A 22,952-nucleotide genomic window follows, 5' to 3' on the forward strand; every position below is an offset into this window, starting at 1 on the left:
TTCGCCACTCATAAACCTAAAATATTCCACTTTGCATATCGTCTTACTGTTTACATAAAAATGCACCATCAATTATGACTGTTGCTATTTAACCTGGACTGCTACATACCCAATGTGAAATACTGTTGTATACACTTGTCACTTTTACACACAAATACTCAGTCATATACTGTATGATAGTGTTGTATTTTATTTCTCACCCCACTCTCATATCTCATTCCATTTGTGCAATACTGTTGTACACCATCACCTTTACTGTACACAAATCCTCATTTTCATATACCTATATATTTTACTTGTTATTCCATTTTTATTTACTTTTTAAATCTTAACTTTACCTTTATATGCACTCTAAGGCATCTATGACTAAATAAATAACTTGTTTATATGTCATGATGTCACCATATATAGAAGGTGCTCTTAACAACATTTTTTTTAAAGGTGCAATTTGTCATCCGAGGTATAAAAGCTTTATCAGCTCTCAATCTCTCACACACATTCTCCATACTGTATAATCGGCTCTCTATCTCTCTCACACACACTCCATACTGTATCAGCTCTCAATCTCAACACACTCCATACTGTATAAACTCCCACACACTCCATACTGTATACACTCTGAACTATGTTGCTTACTTATCTACTGCCTACAGCTGTCTTACACTGTACTCATAATAACTACCCACCTCAATCTATAGTTTATAGCAATGTACAATAACACTTTCCTCTATATATACACCCACATTGTACACTGTACACACTATACTTTTAGATAGTTATCCCCTTCAAAATAAACACTATACTATTACTATAGAGGAAACACCATCAACTCTCAAGAAGAACACTGCCATCACTTCTGTCATCTTCTTCCTTGGGTCCTTGCTCAGCCGGGCAAGTGCATTCTTTTTGACAGAGGACCCTCAGCCAAATCCATCAACGAATGGATAATGGGTGTGTGACACAGTATAATACTGTGTATACATTAGTTTAGCGTTGTCATATATACTCATATATTACACTACCATGCTACCATGCCAACTTTTATTTCAATGTACTCTAGTTCTAAAAGTGCATTGCTGCCACGCCCATAATTCCAACCTTCGGCTTCGTGTGAGGACTCTCCAGCCTGTCATCATCTCCATAGATATCTATATACATATCTATGATCATCTCTAGCCACGTCAGTAAATAATGACGTACTATTCGTGCGCGAAACCGCTAAACTAGCATGTAGCCTTTTGTAGTGACTGTCATATTAGCATTCTCTCTCAGTCAATAACCCCTTGTTGTAAAACAGAGGTAGAGGAGACGTTGCTGTTGATGCACTGCGATAGAAATGCAGCGGTCTAGGTAAAACTACTCGCAATACATGAGGACCACATTGTTGGACGAGCGACTCGTTTAATTGGCGTGATTTTACAGTCCCGAAAGGACCCTGATGTAAACAAGACTAAAGTATTTTTCTGGTCTGCATCCTCTCTTAGCAGTTGTTTGTATTGAGCCGTACTGTATATTGTACCCATTCTGCAATCTGTTAATAAAGTATGTTAATAATAAAGTTTTCAACCAATCAATCAATCTCACGAATCAACTATAAGAAAGCTTGATCTAAAAGTCTAATAGAAAATTGGATTTGCCTAGTTTGGGTATATCTGCAGTCAGTCTGAAATGTTTAGGCGTTGTGTGTGGACATTATTAAGGTACTTGCCTTTTTGGCCAGGGCTGTAAAATATTTATAAAAAGAAATATAGATATCTCAAACAGAATATGCTCAGTTTTGGGGACAACAAAGACTTGACATCATTTGTATTTAGCAGCTCTGTGTTGTGTCCTCAGGTGGAGCAGCAGGGTGTAGCTGTCCTGAGATCCGTTCTGTGGAGATGGAGGGAGAAACCCTGGTTACCAGACAGACTCTGGTGCAGTGGACCTCGTGTATAGGTAGGGTGACCAAATCGGCATTATCCAAATGCAGGACAGCATGTGTAGTAGATTTGATGATAATCTGTCAACATTGTACATTTTAAAGATGTATTAATTATTCACAATATAGTAACATAAGTAGCAGGAATAGGCCTGCACGTAGTGTTAGCCTGCATCAGTCAAATACATATAATATACAAAATCAGAGATGATAGTTTCAGCACCATGGGGAGTGCTGTGCATGTATAGGCCTTTAGTGTTTGTGGAATTTATATGTATTACTGGGCCGTGCTGCTCCTATAGTAGAGCCTTCTGACTAGAGCATGTTTATAAAGGTCCTCCTGGCATGTCAGAAAGAAATTATCTTTGACTTGAATCTTGCTCTTCACAAGCTCCACCTAGCAGGCAGCAAGAGTGAAAATAAACGGTGGCATTAATAGGTCTTAACCTGTTAATCTGTAGACCGTTTTCGCCTAAAGGTACATGCCTAAGTAAATGGAAGATTGCTCCACTTCTGCAAGGTCAATTTGCATGTTCTTGGTATCTAGGGACATCTAGGGACCTGTGGGTATGTATTCAGACATATTGTGTCTGTTACTAGGCTGAGTAAATTGTAATGAATAAATTAATTATGATTAATTATGATTTATGATTTTGATGATGATGATAAAAAATTGATACATTTTCTGATAAATGCTCACTGAGCTCATTCACCACCTTATTGAGATCGTGTGTACAAAAAAATCTAAGCAAATGAACCGCGGGAAGATGATTAAACAGAAGGATTTGTAGATACAGTAATTAATGATAATCGACTTTAATTATAAATTCATATTTGACCTTGAACTTGACCTTATTATGGCCAAATCATACATCTATGGATAGGGAAAATGCTCCTCTTTCCAATGGCAGGGTTGAATCTGGATTTAGTCATTTCTTGCGGTATTTACGATAATTAGCATTTTCCGATAAATTTGTATTTCCGATAAAACATATAAAACATCGGTAAAATATACACTTTGACTACTGTTTTTGATAGGGTTATGGTCTTTACTCTTGGCTACAAAAAAAATATTTAAAAACATTGACCTCTTAACATCCAAGGGCCCAAAGCTGTAAAGGAATGTGAATCCCTACCCACATTCAAAACCGCTCTTAAAGAGCACCTACGGGAGGCTGCAATTCGAAACTGGCCACCGTAAATGCCCAAAACCCCCACCACCTCCTAATAGACAGTCTCCTCCCCACCGTATGTATATTTCTCTCCCACCCACCCCCTCCTAATGTACAGTCCCCTCCCCATCATATGTATATACTCTGTCAGGATCTAGGGGTAACAGTACTGTATATTTGAATACCGTTTATGTCACAAATGTATCAGTACTAAATACCTATATGTCCCTATGCCATAAATGTCATGTATGTTGTGTATGTCATAAATGTCTATGAATTGAAAATGGAGGACCCTGATGGAAACAAGACAAACGTCTTTCTCAGGTCTGCATCCCCTTAACAATTGTGTGTATTGAGCCGTACTTTATTGTACCCATTCTGCAATCTGTTAAATAAAGTTTTCATTCATTCATTCATCCACATGTGGACAATTCTTTGCCGACCTCTAGTGGCTCGGGTGTGCATTTATTTTAATACAATATATAGATAGCCCTATTTGTTGCCTGTCGATTGCCCTTTCAGGTGACAAAATCCGTTCAGCGGTTCTCGAGTTACATGCAGATATGTGAGGCGTGCCCCAAAGTACGCAAAAGTACACATTACCACCCCGACTCCCGGGGGTCTAGCTCAGTCAATCATTTGGCGATCTCGAAAATCTTTGCACAGGGTTGTAGCCAATGATACCCCATGATATGATAATTGGGGATCTAATACGGTCTCTATTGATCGATTTATGATAAAGAAAAGCAGGGTCCCCCTATAGGGGGACCTTAAGGCTTAATTAAGGGCTACGTTCACACTGCAAGCCTTAGTGCTCAATGCAGATGTATTGCTCAGATTAGATTTTTTTGTTTGGCTGTTTTTATGTGGCCAAGATTAGATTCCAGTGTGAACTGGTCACGCTCCTGAACTGACCTGCATGCGCAAATTAACAATGACGAAGATGGACGTAAACATGGAGGACATGTCAAAGAGCCATTTCTTCCTTCAATATTATTTTAAACACAGACCGGTTATGATATGTCCCCTCAAGTTTTGCTTGTACAGAACTATCATCACCCCAAATAATTATAAGGTAAACACCTCACTGTCCCTCCACTGACCACATCCATCACAGCTGTCTTCCATGTTTGTATTCACTGAGTGACTCCTGCCAGCACAGAATTGTGATGAATTGGGACGAATGTCAATCTAGAATCAGACCTGTATCTGATTTAGGACCACGTATTATGAAAGTGGCCCAAATGAGAATTGAAAAGATCAGATTCCATGTGCTTTGTGCTGTTCACACTGTCTTGAAAGATCTGAGTCACATATGAGAAAATATATCAGGTTTGGGCCACTTTCGCCTGCGGGGTGAACCTAATCTAAATGTCCTGCTGATACCTGTAGACCAGTGGTTCTCAAACTACGGGTCGCAAGTCGCAACCCAAAGTTGGGTTGCGGGTAGGTGACAGTGCATTGGCAAGTAAAAAAAATAAAAAATAAAATACTAATAATAATTTCTTTTAATATTTATAATTTCTTTGTTCTGGCAACATATTTTGGCTAAATATGCCTCGTTTTATGAACGTGAATTGATAACATAGTGCTGTAATACATTTTTCTAATAAATATGCATAATCAAGTTCAACAATGTGTGCTTTTATTTTGATATTCCTTAATTCCACGTTGAAATGACGTGATACATTAAGTGTGGGGTCCCCAAAAAAATTCCTAAATAAAATGGGGTCACGGTATGAAAAAGTTTGAGAACCCCTGCTGTAGACATCCTGTAAGTTGTGTTTCCCTGTGTGCCACAGATCCACCCAGAGACCTCCTCCTGATTATTAAAAAAGAAAAGGCTGAGGACATGCTCGAGTTACCCGAGGGCACTTCCTCTGAGGTGAAGGAGAAGCCCACAGACCAGGATATCAGTACGTTTATGTCTCTCTCTTATGTTGATCTCATCTTCTCCTTCCTCTGCTCCAGCATATTTGTACGTCTCTGTCTTTGTCTCCATATTTCTCTCCTCTCACTCTTAAATCTTTATCGAACACTGTGTTCACATTTTGCTTAACAATTTGGAGCACTTGATTCTGATATCTCTTTAAAAATGTGAATACCTTTGTCCTGTGATCCCCCTGTTGGGTTGAATTGCAGCCAGGAGAGCTAAGCTCAACCAAGGGATCCCAACTGTGATGTATTAAGTCTTAGCTAAAGGGGCCAGTGGTCTTGTTTAGCTTGTTCTGATTGCTTTCTGTTAATTTGCCCATTTTATAATATTCTGTAGAATATACTGTAAATACTATCCACGTAACAGTCAAGTCACTTAAAATATACTGTAAATACTATCCAATGGATAATGGAATAGCCTACCAATGGAGTTGAAGCCCATAAACCCCTTCTCCACTTTTAAATTAGCTATAAAGAGGTGGATCATAAGTAGCAGAAGCTGGGACTAGTGACCAAAGGGTTTTTAATATGTGTTATTCCCTTTTTATTCTTTTATTGTCTATAAAATGGAATATTATTGTATGTATTTTTCCTTTTATACCACACATCCTGACATACAGACACTACAAACACCCACGTCCACACACCAGTACATAAATCCACTGACACCAATGATGAAGGACCACAATGGAAACAAGCCTATGGCTTTATTGTGTTTTATTTTAATCCTATTGGTAAATGGAGAAATGTATACCTGTTCATATTGTGATCAAATGTATATGTGTGATTTCCATTCTAAATCAATAAACTATTCTATCTATCTATCTATCCACGTAACATTCAAGTCACTTAAAATATACTGTAACTAGGCCTACTATCCACTTAACAGTCAAGTCACAGTGTTTCCCACAGGATTTTCAGAGACTATGGGGTGAGAACCTCCGACCCGGGCATTTTTTACATTTTAAAGTTAAATGCATCAATCTGGTGCACTTTGAGAGCAAAATAAAGAGGCTAGATCTATGATGAACGTTGTGCTCAAAACACAAAATCGACTAGACTAGTGCTTCCCAATCCTCTCCTCGAAGCACCCGCAGCCGTTCAATGTATTTGTTAAATTCCACCACCAGCACACCTGATTCAACTTAACTAGCCCTTTATTAGTTGAATCAAGGTGTGCTCGTGGTGGAATTTAACAAATACATGGAACGGCTGGGGTGTCTCGAGGAGAGGTCTGGGAACCACTGGACTAGAGCATATTTGAGCCATCAAAGAAATTAAGCAAAAGTGGTTACCTGTGTTGAACTGGTTTATTTTTTTTAGAAAATAAAAAAATATAGTGGATTACTATTACGACTACTAAATCAAATCAAATCAAATCAAATCAAATTTATTTATAGGGCCCGACAACACACGTTAATGTCCCCATGGGCCGTACAGATCTTCTTTAAACAAGTCAAGAAGAAAACATAACAATAAGTCAAGAACAGAACAAGAACACCATAAGGTCCAAACATTTTTAGATGAATACAAATAAATGAAAGAATGCAAGCACTCCCAGACATACCCCACGCGAAGGTAAGGAAAAACTCACTAAAACCTAACAATAGGGAAAAAAAGCTCCACAGGCAGTGTGGAGGAGAGAAACCTTAGAAGGGCCATTCAAGGGGGGATCTCCCTTCTTAGATGTTGGTGATAGTAGTGTTGCAGACGGACAGTTGGTAAGCATGCACTCATGTGTGTAGTGGAACACAGATGAGTGCATGCAATAGCAACTGTACATTTTGAAAAATTAAAGATAAGAGCTAATAGCGATAGCAACTGAACATTTTGAAAGATTAAAGATAGAGCTGATAACGAATCTATTTGAGGCACAGGGGCGGCGCAAAGAGGGTCACGTCCTCCCCGTCTTAGTCAAGGGACATTTAACACTCCGGTCGTTGCTCAGGGACAGCCGGAGACAGGGAGATAGGGGCGGCGCAGAGAGGGTCGCGAACTCCCCAACGTCATCGCGGGACATCCGGCACTCCGGTCACCACTACGAGACCTCCGGAGACAGGGGGGCACGCAGAGGGGGTCGCAACCTCCCGGCCTTCGTCACGGGACGTCCAACACTCCGGTCAACACTCCAGGACAGCAAGTCATAGGGAGACAGGGAGACGGGACAGGCGTTAGACAGCTCATGAGATTGTAGTAGGCGGACATAGCAATAGATACAAGTGGTAGGCATATATGTGAATGGAGTAGATATATGAAGTAGGCGTATTATGTGAATAGAATAGAAGTACTTAACCCAGCAATGAAACCGCGTTGACTGTTAATCTGTTAACAGTCTGTTGATACTGTTAATCAGTTGACAGGACCACGGACAGACGGCGGTGAATAACTGATCCAAGACCTCGGAGGTGCATGTAGAGCAGTCACTACAATCTTGGCCAAGACCCCGAGGCATCCATCACCTTAGTCAGCGCCAGGAGACGGGCACTCGGAGAGAAGGGGGAGGGGGGGGGGGGGTTCCCATGTTTGTGGTGCTGCAAGGAGCAGACATGTAGTACCCTGTAGTGCCATGTAGTACCCCGTAGTGCCATGTAGTACCCTATAGTACCCTGTAGTACCCTGTAGTGTCATGTAGTACCCTGTAGTGCCCTGTGGTACCCTGTAGTGCCATGTAGTGCCACGTAGAGCCACGTAGAGCCATGTAGTACCCTGTAGTGCCATGTAGTACCATGTAGTACCATGTAGTACCATGTAGTACCATGTAGTACCCTGTACCCTAACTAAACTACCCTGTAGTAAACTACCCAGTGGTACCATGTAGTACCCTGTACCATAACTAAACTACACAGATTAATCTAAAGATCAGTCCCCGACCAGGTGAGATCAGGGTAGGTTGAAGGAGAGAGAGAAAAGATGAGTCTTAAGCAGGGATTTAAAAGCTTCGACAGAGCAGGCGCCCCTGATGACGGCAGGTAATTTGTTCCACAGGTAGGGAGCGCGGTAGACAAAGGCTCTGTGGCCGGCGGATTTCTTTTTAACCCTAGGGGTCGATAGAAGCCCCGCATTTTGTGAGCGCAGAGCACGAGCGGGCGAGTATCGGGAGATGAGATCGGATAGATAGAGCGGTGCAAGCCCATTTAAAATTTTGTAGGTGAGGAGTAGCACTTTAAAGTCAGAACGGGCTTGGATAGGAAGCCAGTGTAGGGCGGACAAAACTGGTGTGATGTGATCAAATTTTCTAGTTCTAGTTAGTATCCGTGCAGCCGCATTTTGCACGAGTTGAAGATTTTTGATGCTTGAATTAGGTAGGCCTGAAAAAAGTGCATTACAGTAGTCCAGACCCCTGCCAATACTACTGATACATCCCTATTGGCAAACTTTATATAAAAGAAAATAGTAAAGTAGGCCGCCACAGTCTAGGTAATTAATGGGAAACCCTGAGTCACTTAAAATATACTGTAAATACTATCCACGTAACAGTCAAGTCACTCAAAATATACTGTTAATACTATCCACGTAACAGTCAAGTCACTCAAAATATACTGTAAATACTATCCACATAACGGTCAAGTCACTCAAAATATACTGTGTCTATCCACGTAACATTCAAGTCACTCAAAATATACTGTGTAAATACTATCCATGTAACATTCAAGTCGCTTAAAAGTATTTACTTAGTTGCTGTCTCCCTCTGCCCCAGATCTGCCCTCCAACTTCCGTTTCTTCTGTGTACTACCCTGTTTTAACGCTCCTGAAAGTTCCATATTATTATATATCCATATTGCACAAGCAGTTCATTTCATTGTGCTATATGTTTAAAAAGATCCTCCCGACCAGCACCCTGCACCCTCTGCTCTGTGGGTTGCACTTCTCCAAGTGGCGAACATGCACTCGTGTTTGGATCCTGGTGCCATTGTGCAAACTGGGTAGCTGGGGAACACCATGCCATGACATTGTACATTGCTAAATAAATGCTGCCGTGATGCTTTAAAGGAACACGCCAACATTTTGGTGAATTAACTTATCGTCTTCTCCAGAGAGAGACAAGAAGATAGATACCAGTTTCCTCTATTTGCGTTCAGTAGAAAGCTATCTGGCTGCACATTAGCCTAGCTTAGCACAATGAATGGAAGTGGACAGTGACGGGTACTAACACCTCTCCTGAAGGCTACCCGTCACTGTCCGCTTCCATTCATCTGTCAGAAAACAACTGACAGATTACAACTTGTCCAAAATGCGGCAGCCAGAGTTTTAACTAGAACTATGATGAGGGAATATATTACTCCAGTTTTAGCTTCACTGCATTGGCTCCCGGATGTTTTTAGGATTGATTTAAAAATTCTCTTGTTTGTTTTTAAAGCTCTTAACACTTTCAGCGCCAGAGGTCGCTGTGGGCCGTGTGGTAAGAATGCCAGCGCTTTAAAGAATAGGGCTACATGGCGGTGTTTGCAGGGCTAAAACTATATTAAATATCATAGCTATGGATATAAAACGATTGCCCATTTGACATCGAGTATCTATCGTTCAATTTGTGAAAAAGAAAAAAAAATCATCCATACATTCCCGTTTTATACCGTGGTGAATATGAGTATAGTTTTAGAGTAATTCTGTCTAATCCCAGGAAACGCCGCTATGCAGCGTTTAGTGCATTTCACTAGAAACCGTGGCGTTCCTTGCCTGGATCAACAATCAATCTTAAATCAACGCTATATTACCGGTATTATGTTTCATCATGAATGCATGAAAGGGTGGGTGGGGTGGGGGGTTTCTATGCTTCGATCGTCACCAACAGAATACGTTACACACACACATTACACACATACGTTAGGATCGCGGTGAAGGGATTCTTCGATCAACGCAAGATTGATACTAGGGATGCCCCGATCACGTTTTTTGCCACCGATACCGATCACTGATCGTCTATAAGTCATATCGGCCGGTACACTGCCGATACTAGGGCTGTCTTAAATACTTCAAAGCTTCGTTCGATGGGCATGGGATTCGAATATGAAAATAAAATTCTATAATTTTTTTTTTTTTTTTTTTAAGTTGTTGTGCAAAATCAACTCTGTCTATCTTTGTTAACTACAACAAGCAATGCTGTTTGTTATTTAAGATGAGGTCGGACTCGGCACTGACATGTGTTATAACCGCTCACCATGCCCGACTAGGAAAACCCGGACCGGACTTTTTAGATCGACGTACAACCCAAGCCAGAGAGTTTCCAAGGATGTGCAATACCGGCCGCAAGGCGGCAGGCCGCGGTATTGGACGTTTGCGATCTCAGACTCATTCCCAATGATAACACAGGCTCCCTCGATGGATAACGATTGGAAATAGCGAATAAAATAAATAATGATCAAATAACGTATATATATGTGGTTGGCGTTCAACGATTGGCGGACACACGCGTATTAAATCGATGTTGGCAGGGAATGAGTTAATGGTCTGGCACCGTCCTACCTCTGCGACTGCCTACATAGATATGTTCCAAACCGCCCCCTCAGGTCCTGTTTTTCTTTTCTTTTCTTTACTTTTTTTTGTGCTTTATTGTCAAATGTTGTGTTAAATTTATTTTGCTCTGTTAAGCACTTGTATGAAAGGTGCTATATAAATAAAGATTAATTTATTATTATTATTATTATTATTATTATTATTATTATTATTATTATTATTATTATTATTATTATTATTATTATTAATGCATATTGGCATGTTGTAAAGTGTTGCTGAGCTGATTACAGGAGTCTAGGTGAGGCTTTGTGTAGTGGTGCCCTGTTTATGTTTACCCTCATTATTGATTTCAATGGGCAATGATGGAAATTAATTCAAATAAAATATTTGTTGTTGAAGAATATTTGAGAATTCCGGTCCTGGGCCTACAGTCAGCCTATGTGCTAAGTTTAATCCAATTCGGATCAGAACTGTAGGAGTTATGGCCGATACGGACACACAGACAGACACCCACGGACAGGAGTGATCACAATACCGGCCTGGCCAGCGTGTGCAGTATGCAGAAAGTGGACAAATTATTTTGAATGCCACTGTAAATACTTAGTTTCTGTCTCCCTCCACCCCAGATCCACCAAGCAACCTGCCAATGATTAAAAAAGAAGAGACTCAGAACTCTGCAGACCCACCCATGTGTATTTCCACTGGGCTGAAAGAGGAGCCCACAGACCATCAGGATATCGGTATGTTACTTATTCTTATCTTTAGTTTATCTTGTTCTCCTTCCTCTGTTGCACCATAGTTCACAGCTTTCCCTCCTATTTATTTCCATACAGGTGCAATTTTATTTTTACCATAACAAAAGTGAGATATCACATACAAATAAGCAAAATAGCCACATGTTTTATTAGGGCTTGTGTCCATAGCGGAAGTTTTTTTCAAGTCGGACCGATTTGAAAAAAATTTAATAAAAAAGCTCAGAGCGTTTTCCTGAGTCTCGCGACTGCCACAGCTCCGCCACTTCCTCGATGTTGATTGGTCGGTCGAAAAAAGTTACCTTGATGAGCGTGCTCCTTTCCAAAAGTTGAACTAGTTTAAACTTTATGCGCTGGGAGCGCTCCGCCCAAAAACGCTGCCGCCGAGAGCGCATAAACGCGAGGCGTGGCGCTGGGAAAAGGAGCGTGCCTGTTGCGCCTGTAGCATAGAAATTAATGACAGAAAGGAGCTGACAACTCATAAAACGTCCGCTATGGACACAAGCCCTTACTCTTTATAAAGAGAATAGCTTTGGTCCCTGGCCAAATACAGTTGGGAATAAATCCATCTTTAGGTGCAGAGATTGAAGATTGCAACGTAGATACAATGTGATCGTTTTATTCTCTGTCGCCTATTGAGTAAGGTAAGGCTGTGGACTTAGAGGTGCTTGTCAATAAAACATAGGTACATTGATTATAACGGCATATTTTTACACTTGCAGTATATTTTGAAAAGCAGAAACGCTGTCGCACGCCATGGATAGTCGATGTCGACCTGTGTTTTATTGACAGTAGCTATTGTCTACAGCGGTACTTCTGCGGCGACAGAACAAACGTGATCAAATAGATTTTCAAGAATCCACGGGTCCTTAAAAATTCACAATTGCTAATAGAAGGCCTCAAATAAATCTATTTGGAAAGGTCTTACATATTTATGAATGTTATAAGCATGGTCCAAAATTAACGCCAAGCACCAAATGCCTGTAAAATGTATCTTTGGCAAAATCAACAAGAGTTAAATATGAATGCCTCAGTTATCACCTTATGGCCTTTGGTTTTTACTATTGGTGTTCTTAAATGTTGTCCCTGCTGACCACCATCCATTCTCGTGTGATTGGCTGTTGTCTGTAGCATCTGCATCTGTATAGATCAGACCTGGGCATCTGACCGGCCCGCGAAAGATTACATGATAATAAAAAAAAATAAAAAATAAATATTATTATTATTATTTTTTTTTTTACTTTTTTCTTTTCATGTCAACGTTCACACGCACAATATACGCTTACCTAGGATTTGACTTGATTCAACAACAAAGCAGTCGGGGCAAGCCGAAAACGATCGAAAGTGTGGTTATTTGAAGTTTGGATTTCTTTTTTCACAACTGAGGTAGGTAGATAAACATTTTAGAGACTAAAGTACAGAAAAAAGGTACCGTTGGGTATCGATTCACAGGTACCGGTATCGGTTCAAATGTGAACGGTACCCATCCCTACTGAACACACAACTGCAGGGCAAGGGCATTTTTGCTCATGAAATGCATAGCCATGTGAAAGCCTTCATGACAAAGTTGCAATTAATTTCAAGGCAACTAGGCAGCAACAATCTCAAACACATGAAAACCCTGAAAGAAGTCAAACCATCAGCTGATCACTGGCACAGGTACTCATCCATGTTGGGAGCACTGCATGATGAATTTTCAAGGCGTTTTCAAGATTTCAAAAAGGTTGAGGATGAAATGCAGCTGGTTTCCTCTCCCTTTACCTGCAGTGTTGATAGTGCACCCACTGGTGTTCAGCTTGAACTCATTGACCTGCAGTCGGATTCACTACTGAAAGAGCACTTTAAGTCAGCATCACTGCTAGAGTTCTACTCTGCTCTCAAGGAGGAGAACTTTCCAAACATGAGGAGACATGCTCAGAAGATGTTGGTTCTCTTTGGATCCACCTATATGTGAACAGACATTCTCAGTCATGACGTTTACCAAGTCCAGGTACAGATCCTCTCTCACTGATGAACATCTGGCAGCTGTGCTTCGCATCTCCACCTCAGACATGCAACCTGACTTTGATGGACTTGTTAAAGCTCAACAGAGACTGGATTTATCACACTGAATGAAAAAAAAAGAGCTGAAGAACACTAAGATGTGGAAATATAACAAGTGAAATGGGACACTTGATATTTTTTTTTTCTTTTTTTTGCACAGTTCTGAAAACATTAAATGTTTAATATAGGCATGTAGAGTAAAAAAGGCTACTGGGACACTTTTCATGTCTTGTTTATTTTGGCTATAAGATGATGTGATGTCTTTAGAAAGCTAAGAAAATCCTTGTTTCAATATTATATGAAACTCAAAATAATAACTTTATTTGTATAGCACTTTTTCATACATGCCCTTTGTTATTAATGTTTCACATTTTGTTTATCATTTTGGAAATAAATTCTATTTGAATAAATGATATTTTTGAAAGCTAACCTCACCTTTTAATTGCCAAATAATAACATACACTCTTACCAGGGGTCAAAACAATGCTATTTACTGCTTTTTATATAGAAATAAAATGTATATTATGCATAATTGAGTTTGGAATTTTGGCCCGGCCCGCCAACATATTTTCAGTTGCTCATTCGGCCCCCCGGGAAAAATAATTGCCCACCCCTGGTATAGATGGTATGGAGCTAGCTAGTTAGCTAAACCTGCAAACTAGGGATGTCCCGATCCGATCACGTGATCGGGATCGGGGCCAATCACGTGATTTTCCGAAGATCGGGATCGGCAAAATGTTTTTTTTTAAATCAGGATTATTTTATTTATTTATTTTTATTCAACAAACATGACCATGTTCACGTCTTAAACTCATACTGAGGCCTTAGTTTTGGTTTTAAATTGCATATCATCATTCATTTATTTATTGTCACACAGAGCAGAAGAATTTTGCCAAAACAAACCAATAGTATCCAGCTGCAGAACGGCAGACCAGCCACACTCTCAGACCCAAACGCATTTCCTTTGATTTAATTATACATCAAATGTCAATGATTGCAATGCCTCGCTTGAATGAAGTTAACTTTTCACCTGGATAACGTCAACATTCAGGGTGAATGTAATGTGAGAAATTGGGATTAAAAAAAAATATATATATATATTTTTTTTTTTTATCGGATCGGGAAAGATCGGTATCGGTACTCGGGATCGGATCGGGAGCAAATTTTTTTTTTTATCAGGACATCCCTACTGCAAACACTCGTTCTTCTGTGCTCTCGTTTAGCAATTTTTCCCATTAATCTTCTGGATTTCAGAGCATTTCTCATTCATGATAGTTGACGAGTGTCATTGCACCCGTCACTTGAACTGGTGATTCGCATCGAGGAACCATTATGTGCTAAATAATGTGTATGAAATATTCAGGTCCTGGGCCTACAGTCAGCCTATGTGCTAAGTTTCATCCAATTCGGATCAGAACTGTAGGAGTTATGGCCGATACGGACACACAGACAGACACCCACGGACAGGAGTGATCACAATACCGGCCTGGTCAGCGATTTGTGTGTGCAGTAATCAGAAAGTGGACAAATTATTTTGAATGCCACTGTAAATACTTAGGGTGTTTTCACACCTAGCTCGTTTGGAGCTGTTGTTCCGGAACCTGGAGCGTTTACCCCCTATTTCGGTTCATTTGGGCATATGTGAACACAGCAATCGCATTCTGTTGCGGAACAAAACAAGCGGGCCGAGACCGCCTAGAGAGGGTGGTCTCGGCGCACTTCCAACCGAACCCGAAGCGACTCGTACGCTGTGAGAATGCAATCGACTTAACAAACCAACACAACTCACTTGCCGTACTGTATACGCGTTGCATGATGACGCTTTCGCATTGAATTGTGGGCGGGATCAGTTTGTAGTCTTTAGGCAGCTAGATCGGTAAAGTTAGCTATAGACCACTGCACTTCCGTGTTACATTGAAATCGGGGAGGAGAGAGCGGGGGGAGCATATGAATTAATGTGGATGAGAGCCGTGATGTAAGTGGTTGCAGCTACGGCTGTGGGGGTGCTGGAGACATGATCGAATAGACTTTTATGCACTTGAGTTTCCTGAACATGGCGCGACCCATTCCTAATCGATCAGAACTAAATCGTCCGATTTACATCACGGCTCTCATCCACATTCATTCATATGCTCCCCCCGCTCTCTCCTCCCCGATTTCAATGTAACGCGGAGATTCAGGGTTAGGGGGGGGGGGCACACCCCAAAATCTGACCAATGAGTGACAGTTTGCTCGCGCGTGCGTTTGTTTTGGTCCGCTGTTAACACAGCCGTGTGAACACAAACAAACTAAGGGACAAGTGCAACATTGTATCATTATAGTCCCTGTGTCTCCCTGAATCGGAACAAAGCAAACGAACTACAGGTGTGAAAACGCCCTAAGTTTCTGTCTCCCTCCGCCCCAGATCCTCCAAGCAACTTGCCGATGATTAAAAAAGAAGAGACTCAGAACTCTGCAGACCCACCCATGTGTATTTCCACTGGGCTGAAGGAGGAGCCCACAGACCATCAGGATATCGGTATGTTACTTATTCTTATCTTTAGTTCATCTTGACTTTAGATAAGACACTTTTGGAAAAATGTACTGGGAGCTGTCAAGTTGGTATGGTTTTATTCTTAATCCCAGAGGGGAAACATGGTTTGCCACCAGAGCGAATACAAATACACAAACAAGAAACAATTACATACAGTACAAGTTACATAACACAGTAAAAAGAAGAGAAGAAGAGAGCCTCTCAACACAGAGCTAGCAGTGTTCGTTAAAGAATTTAACTGCAGCAGGAACAAAGGACCTTCTCAATCGCTCAGTAGAGCATCGAGGCATCAAAAACCTATTGCTAAATGAGCTTCGCAGAGCATCAAATATATTGTACAGAGGGTGGCCTTCAAAAGATAGAATGGTGTTCAATTTAGTCCTAGTTCACTTTTTTACAAGTTTTTTGTCAGTAACCATGATACGGTTTGCATCACACCAGTGGACAAATGAGTCAATCTCCTTTTTATAGGCCCGGTCATCGCCTTTGTTGATGAGACCGATCAGAGCAGTATCATCAGAATTTCTGCATATGGCACATGGCCTTGCTGTGTCTGCAGTCCGCAGTATAAAGTTCAAAGAGGAAGGGAGCCAAAACTGTTCCATGAGGGGCTCCAGTTTTTGTCCAGATGACATCTGATACTATATCATCCAGAACAAACTGAGGTCGAGGAACAAGATATTTCATGCACCAGGTGATGGTTGAATTATGCAGTTTAAACTGGATAATTTTGTTTGCTAGGATATGTGGCTGGATAGTATTGAAGAATCAAAGAACATTTCCCTAACAAGGGGTGGCTGGGTGGCGCAGCGGACATTGCGCTTGTCACCAAACGCAAGAGACACCGGGTTCGACTCTGGCTGTCGGCGTTGCCTCCGGCTTGGGCCAGCCGCCATACTAACTCAATTGGCAGAGTTAGGGGGTGGAAGTCGATGGGTGGTAATCTGGACGTTGTGGACAGCGACTCCTACAGGTCGGTTGGGGATGCCTGCACAGCAGAGACAGGAAATTGCGGGGGTAGTGTGAGCCTCCCACACGTTACACCTCGCCAATGAGAGTCCGCGCTGGCAGGTGAAAAGATGTGACAGGCTGCCTCCTTGTGTATCGGAGGGGACACGTGATGCAAGGCTTCTATCCTTCATTCTATCCTACGTTCAAGACAGGGGAGGGGAGAATTGGCACCTGCTCCCTGAGATTGCCCAGCACAACCCTTTCAAAACACTTCATGATGTGGCATGTCAGAGCAATAGGTCTCAGGTTAGTGAGGTTATTACGCACATTGTTCTTTTTAGGAATAGGGACAAGACATGCTGTTAACCTCGTTGCAGGAAAAGCAGGTGAAGACAGAGATAGAGAGAAAAGAGAATGAAAAACATGACACAACTGGTCAGCACAGATCTTGAGGGTGTGTGGATAAATACCATCAGGCCCAGGGCCCTTGTTTACCTTGATGCGCTTAAACTCCTGACGAACCTCTTCAGTAGAAATAACAATAGGGGGACAACTGTCCTCAGGATTAGGCTAAGCCAGAGAGGAGAGTATCCTCTCCTGCTCAGCAGAGAAATCAAATCTGTTGAACCTAGCAAAGAACTGGTTTGCATGATTAACATCGATCCCAGAGCCCAAACAACTGGAATTGTTGGTCCAATCAGTGATCGATATAATGCCTTTCCAAAGGCCCCTGGTATTGGTTTTGAACATTTGTCTTTCTACCCTATCTATTTAAGTTTTGCAGAGATGATTTATATTTAAGGTTTTATTTTAGCTTTCATCTCCTTTTGAGCATGTTTAATCATATCTCTATCACCACTGAGAAACCAGCTTTCACCTCCCTAGACACCCAAGGTTTATCATTGGGGAAAGTTTTAATTATTTTACAGGGGATGGCATCATCAACACAGAAATGTATATAAGCAGTGACTCTATCAGCTTTACTGTCCAGGTCAAGATCATCGTCGTCTAAGTAGGAGTAGGAAGACACACACGTTAGCCTAGCTTAGCGTCAGTCACTGGAAGTAGGTTCCTCCATTAGCCTAGTTCCCAACGTCTTCCTACTCCTACTGCATGCACAGAGAAGAAAAAGGTATGTATCTTCTTGTCTAACTCCAGGGTAGATGGCATATAAGCTAGAGTATTCCTTTAAAACAAATCGTACAAGACAATCTGAGAAGGGAGCCCAGAGTGTTTAATAACTCTGGGCTTTATACTGTAATATACAAGGTTACATAGGAAAGTTGAAAGCAAACTTAGAAACAGTTTTAAGTTGTGTAACTTCTGCTTTTCTCTAGACCCCTCACAGCTCTCTGTCTGTGAAGAGGAGATTCCCCCTGAGCAGCAGGAGAGGAGTCCCAGCCTGGGCCAGGAGGACCCAGAGCCCCTACAGATCAAAGAGGAACAGGAGGAACTCTGGGCCGGTCAGGAAGGAGATCAGCTTCATGGTCCGGAGGAGGCTGATATCATAGAGTTGACATCCCCTCCTGTCCCTCTGAAGAGGGAACGTGGGGAAGATGAGGAGAAGCCTCCATCCTCATGGTTGAACCACACCCAGACTGATGAAGATGAGGAGAAGCCTCCGTCCTCGTGGTTGAACCACACCCAGACTGATGAAGATGAGGAGAAGCCTCCATCCTCGTGGTTGAACCACACCCAGACTGATGAAGATGAGGAGAAGCCTCCATCCTCATGGTTGAACCACACCCAGACTGATGAAGATGAGGAGATGCCTCCGTCCTCGTGGTTGAACCACACCCAGACTGAGGAAGATGAGGAGATGCCTCCGTCCTCGTGGTTGAACCACACCCAGACTGAGGAAGATGAGGAGAAGCCTCCGTCCTCGTTGTTGAACCACACCCAGACTGAGGAAGATGAGGAGAAGCCTCCGTCCTTGTGGTTGAACCACACCCAGACTGATGAAGATGAGGAGAAGCCTCCGTCCTCGTGGTTGAACCACACCCAGACTGAGGAAGATGAGGAGAAGCCTCCGTCTTCGTTGTTGAACCACACCCAGACTGAGGAAGACGGAGAGGCAGAGCCTCTAGCCAGCACCTCAACTGAACAGATGAAAACAGAACCTGATGGAGAGGGCTGTGGAGTTTCAGAACTGGCCAGTAACTTCGATCCAGCTGGTGATTTAGATGCAGCTAGAGGTGGCCAGCTCCTCTCTTCAGACTGTTCTGGAGCTGAGACGGATGACAGTGATGAGTGGGAGGTGTCAGGTTTAAACACACTGACATCAAAGAAGACACAGACAAACAAAGGACAGAGTTTGTCTTATGGCAACAAGGTCAAGAGCTCCGCGGGGCCGTCCCATGAGGTGACGTCATCCGACCAAATTAAATCAGAAACGTGGAGCTGTAAAGTGTGCGGTGATTTTTGGAGTCGTAAATGTTCTTTATGGCACCACGTTCGAGTCCATCCTAGTGATTGTGGTTTGTGTGGGAAACACTTGGAGCCCAAAGAGAGCTTGAAACCTCACCTTGAAACTCACATGACATGTGCCGTTTGTGGCAAGAAATTCACCAACACTTCAGATTTGGGCAGACATTTGAGAACTCATACTGGGGAAAAGCCCTATGGTTGCACATTGTGTCACAAACGATTTGGTCAAGAAGGAAACCTGACAAAACATTTGAGAAGTCACACTGGGGAAAGGGCCTTCAGTTGCACGCTGTGTCATAAAAGATTTGGCGCAAAATCTAAACTGACGATACATTTGAGAATCCATACTGGGGAGAAGCCCTACAGTTGCACAGTTTGTGGAAAAGGGTTCAGTGACAACGGAAATCTGAAAAAACACATGACAACTCATACGGGAGAGAGACCATTTAGTTGTTCGGTTTGTGGCAAAACGTTTAGTCAGAGCGATACGGTTAAAAGACACATGGCAACTCATACAGGAGTGAAACCATTTAGTTGTTTGGTTTGTGGAAAAGCGTTCAGTCAGACGGGACATTTGAAGACCCACATGAGAACTCATATGGGAGGGAGGCGTGGCCAGGCAGCATGGAGTAAGGTTGTGTTTCAGCTCGGCTCCCCAAAGTATGTCTTTTAAACATACGTTTACCCATTAGTCTTTATTTGATTTTAGATTTTGTACAGTATTTTGTTTGGATTATCACTCTGTAACAAGCTGGACTCATGCTCGTTTAGCTAGCTGACATGTGCTCACATGTGCTAGCTGGACAAATACGTGGAATGACACTGTGTGCTATTGTAACAGGCTAGGCTAGGCTAGGTCTGTTTAACCAAGCTAGCTGGACAAAATTGCTAAATGCTACACATGCTCAATCAAGCTAATGGGACATGTGCGTGAACTGACACAACAAGTATGTGGAATGACACTGTGTGCTATCGTGACAGGCTAAGCTGGCCTTGTGTTTGTTTAATTTGTTTAATTCTTTTTTCTTTTTTTTTCTCTTGAGCCCGAGTCCTATTTTCTGAAAATCCGCCTAAAATACATACCTAAGTAAATGGAAGATTGCTCCACTTCTACAAGGTCCATTTGCATGTTCTTGGTATCTAGGGACTAGTGTTGTCAAAAATATCAAAAAATTGATACATATCGATTCTGAATATTTAAAACGGTTTCAATACTAATTTCCCGAAATATCGATATTTAATTAGTCATAATTTTTATTTTATTCTTTTTTTGTATAAGGAGGTTGCATTGTTCATTTCAATACCTGTAATAGTACAGTCGTCCACACACACACACATGTGCATTCAGTTAAGTCCGAATATGACTGTAATACAAACAGTTCAGTTTGTCAGGTACATGCAACACAGATTACAGTGTTTACATCTTCCATACCATGTTCTGCAATAAAAACGATTGAAGTGAGATGAACAGTTATTTTTAAATGTGTGATCTAAAGATAAACAAAGGGTTTTAAAATTGTTATAGTTATCTTCTCTTATAATACCAGAGAGAAGCTGAGGAGAATCAACCAGCAACAAAAGCTAATTTTTTTTTTTTTTTTATTATTATTATTATATTTTTTTTTACATTTTAAGATTGAACCTTTTTCCCTGTGGTATCGGAAATGGTATTGAATATCGATACTTTTCAAGGTATCGTATCGAAGTTCGAAATTCCAGTATCGTGACAACACTACTAGGGACATCTATGGATCTCATGGAATGTATTCAGAAGTGTCAGAAATATTGTGTCTATTACTAGGCTTAATAATAATAATAATAATAATAATAATGGATTCAATTTGTACCGCGCTCTACATTCGTGAGAATTTACAGGAGATAAAGACAAAAGTTAAATGAATAAAACTATTTAAAATGAATAAAAACAATTAAAAAGACTAACAACCAGTGAAATGGAAGAACCTAAGAGTAAAATAAAATAAAAATAATAGTAAAATGAATAGAAGTAAAAATAAAAAAGGCGGTTAGGTGGCCGAGCGGAGATTGCGTTCGTCACCAACCCCGGAGCTGTGAGCTGGATTCGCCTGTTCGAATCCAGCTCACAGCTCCGGGGTTGTCACCAGCTTGGCTGGCCGCCTGCACTAATACAATTGGCTGTATTAGAGGGTGGGAGAAGCTGGCGGGGTGGGTCCGGGTCGTTGTAAACAGCGACTCCTACAGTTCGGTCGGGGCGCCTGCTAAGCGCGGATAGGACTTGAGGGGGATAGTGTGATCCTCCCACATGCTACGCCCTCTCGATGAGAATCCGCGCTGCCAGGTGAAAAGAAGCGGTGATTGGCTGGACGTGTGTCGGAGGAAGCACGTGGTAGCCTCCACTCTCCCAGATGATCTGACTGTGGGGGGTAAGTGCGCAGCGACCAGGAAGGGACTGGGAATTGGCATACGACTAACATTGGGATGGGAGAAAAATCTGAGGAAAATGGTCAAAAAAAAATAATAAAAAATAAGGAATTCAATAGCAGTCAAAGACTTTTCAGAGCGGTTTCCATCTTGTACAGAGTATGTTTATGGGATGTGTTATGTTTACGTTCCAAGGAAAGGTATCCTGTTTCCAGTGTGTCTTTAATTCTTTTGAGACGAATGCATCAATGGGGAAAGATATCGGGTATCAGCTAGTACGATGAGATAGAGATAAACAGGCGGCTGAGTGGCGCAGTGGGCAAGGCGCTCGCCACTAACGCAGGAGATGCTGGTATCGAGCCCAGCTCTCGGCGTGTGTTAGAGGGTGGGAAAGCCGGTGGGTGGTGATTGGACGTTGTGGACAGCGACTCCTACAGGTCGGTTGGGTGACGCCTGTACAGCAGAAACCGGAAGTATCGGGGGCAGCGTGAGCCTCCCACGCGTTACTCCTCGCCACTGAGAGTTCGAGCTGTCTGGTGAAAAGATGCGACAGGCTGCCTCCTCGTGTACCGGAGGGGACACGTGATGCAAGGCTTCTATCCTCACTAGAGCCGACCAGTGGGAGGCATAGTCTAGCAACGTTCAAGACAGGGGGGAGGGAAGAATTGGAATCACGCAATTGGGATGGGAGAAAAATAGGAGAAATAGTGGATATAAAAAAAAGAGATAGAGATAAACACAACGCAGAAACTTCACAGAGCCACAGGTGACGAGGTGATTACTAGCTGAGGACCCGAAATCCAACACTATGAACCGACAAATGCACTCTTTATTTATGAACCGACAAATGCACTCTTTATTAAATCAAATGCCTTAAAATTGGAAGATCTTGTCGATCTTAGCACTGCAATAATAATGTACAAAGAAAAATAAATAATATGGATTCATCTGATCACAGGGCAGCTGGATTAACCATATCTGAACCAGCTATTTTGGACAAATGTATAATTACTTTAATTACTCAGATATTCGAACACAATTATGCAATACTATATTATAACAACTAACATTGGGATTGGAGAAAATCGGAGGAAAAAGGAGGGGGGAAAAGATCAATAGATTTTTTTTTTTAAATAATAATATAAGCCTATACTGCGTTCATTCATTACGCGCATAGGCTATACAGTACTGCACGCGTGTGTCACCACAAGCTGTACTATATGATGACAATACAATTAATCTAATCTCATTTTGATCGGTTGCAAAGCGCTTCCTATCTGCAACCATTTTCACACGGCTGCATCGTCAGTTGCATTCTAATGAGCTGGACAGGTGTGTCTAACTATTGACTTTTTGCGATTTCATCT

The 22,952-nt window shown here is 41.8% G+C and overlaps 1 protein-coding gene across 1 annotated transcript; it reads left to right on the forward strand.

Annotated features, from left to right (window-relative positions):
- Positions 1–1,256: 1,256 nt before the first annotated feature.
- Positions 1,257–20,005, forward strand: LOC311231620 (uncharacterized protein; the record flags this gene model as incomplete). Its single annotated transcript, XM_084318248.1, has 7 exons — positions 1,257–1,350; positions 1,837–1,938; positions 4,896–5,009; positions 11,106–11,219; positions 15,679–15,792; positions 18,096–18,832; positions 19,985–20,005. The coding sequence occupies exons 2-7, from the start codon at positions 1,881–1,883 to the stop codon at positions 20,003–20,005; spliced, it is 1,158 nt and encodes a 385-aa protein (XP_084174374.1). The 5' UTR covers positions 1,257–1,350; positions 1,837–1,880.
- Between the last annotated feature and the right edge of the window lie 2,947 nt (positions 20,006–22,952).

This window comes from Notolepis coatsorum (assembly GCF_963971535.1).
Source record: "Notolepis coatsorum genome assembly, chromosome: 7".
Taxonomy (NCBI): Eukaryota; Metazoa; Chordata; class Actinopteri; order Aulopiformes; family Paralepididae; genus Notolepis; species Notolepis coatsorum.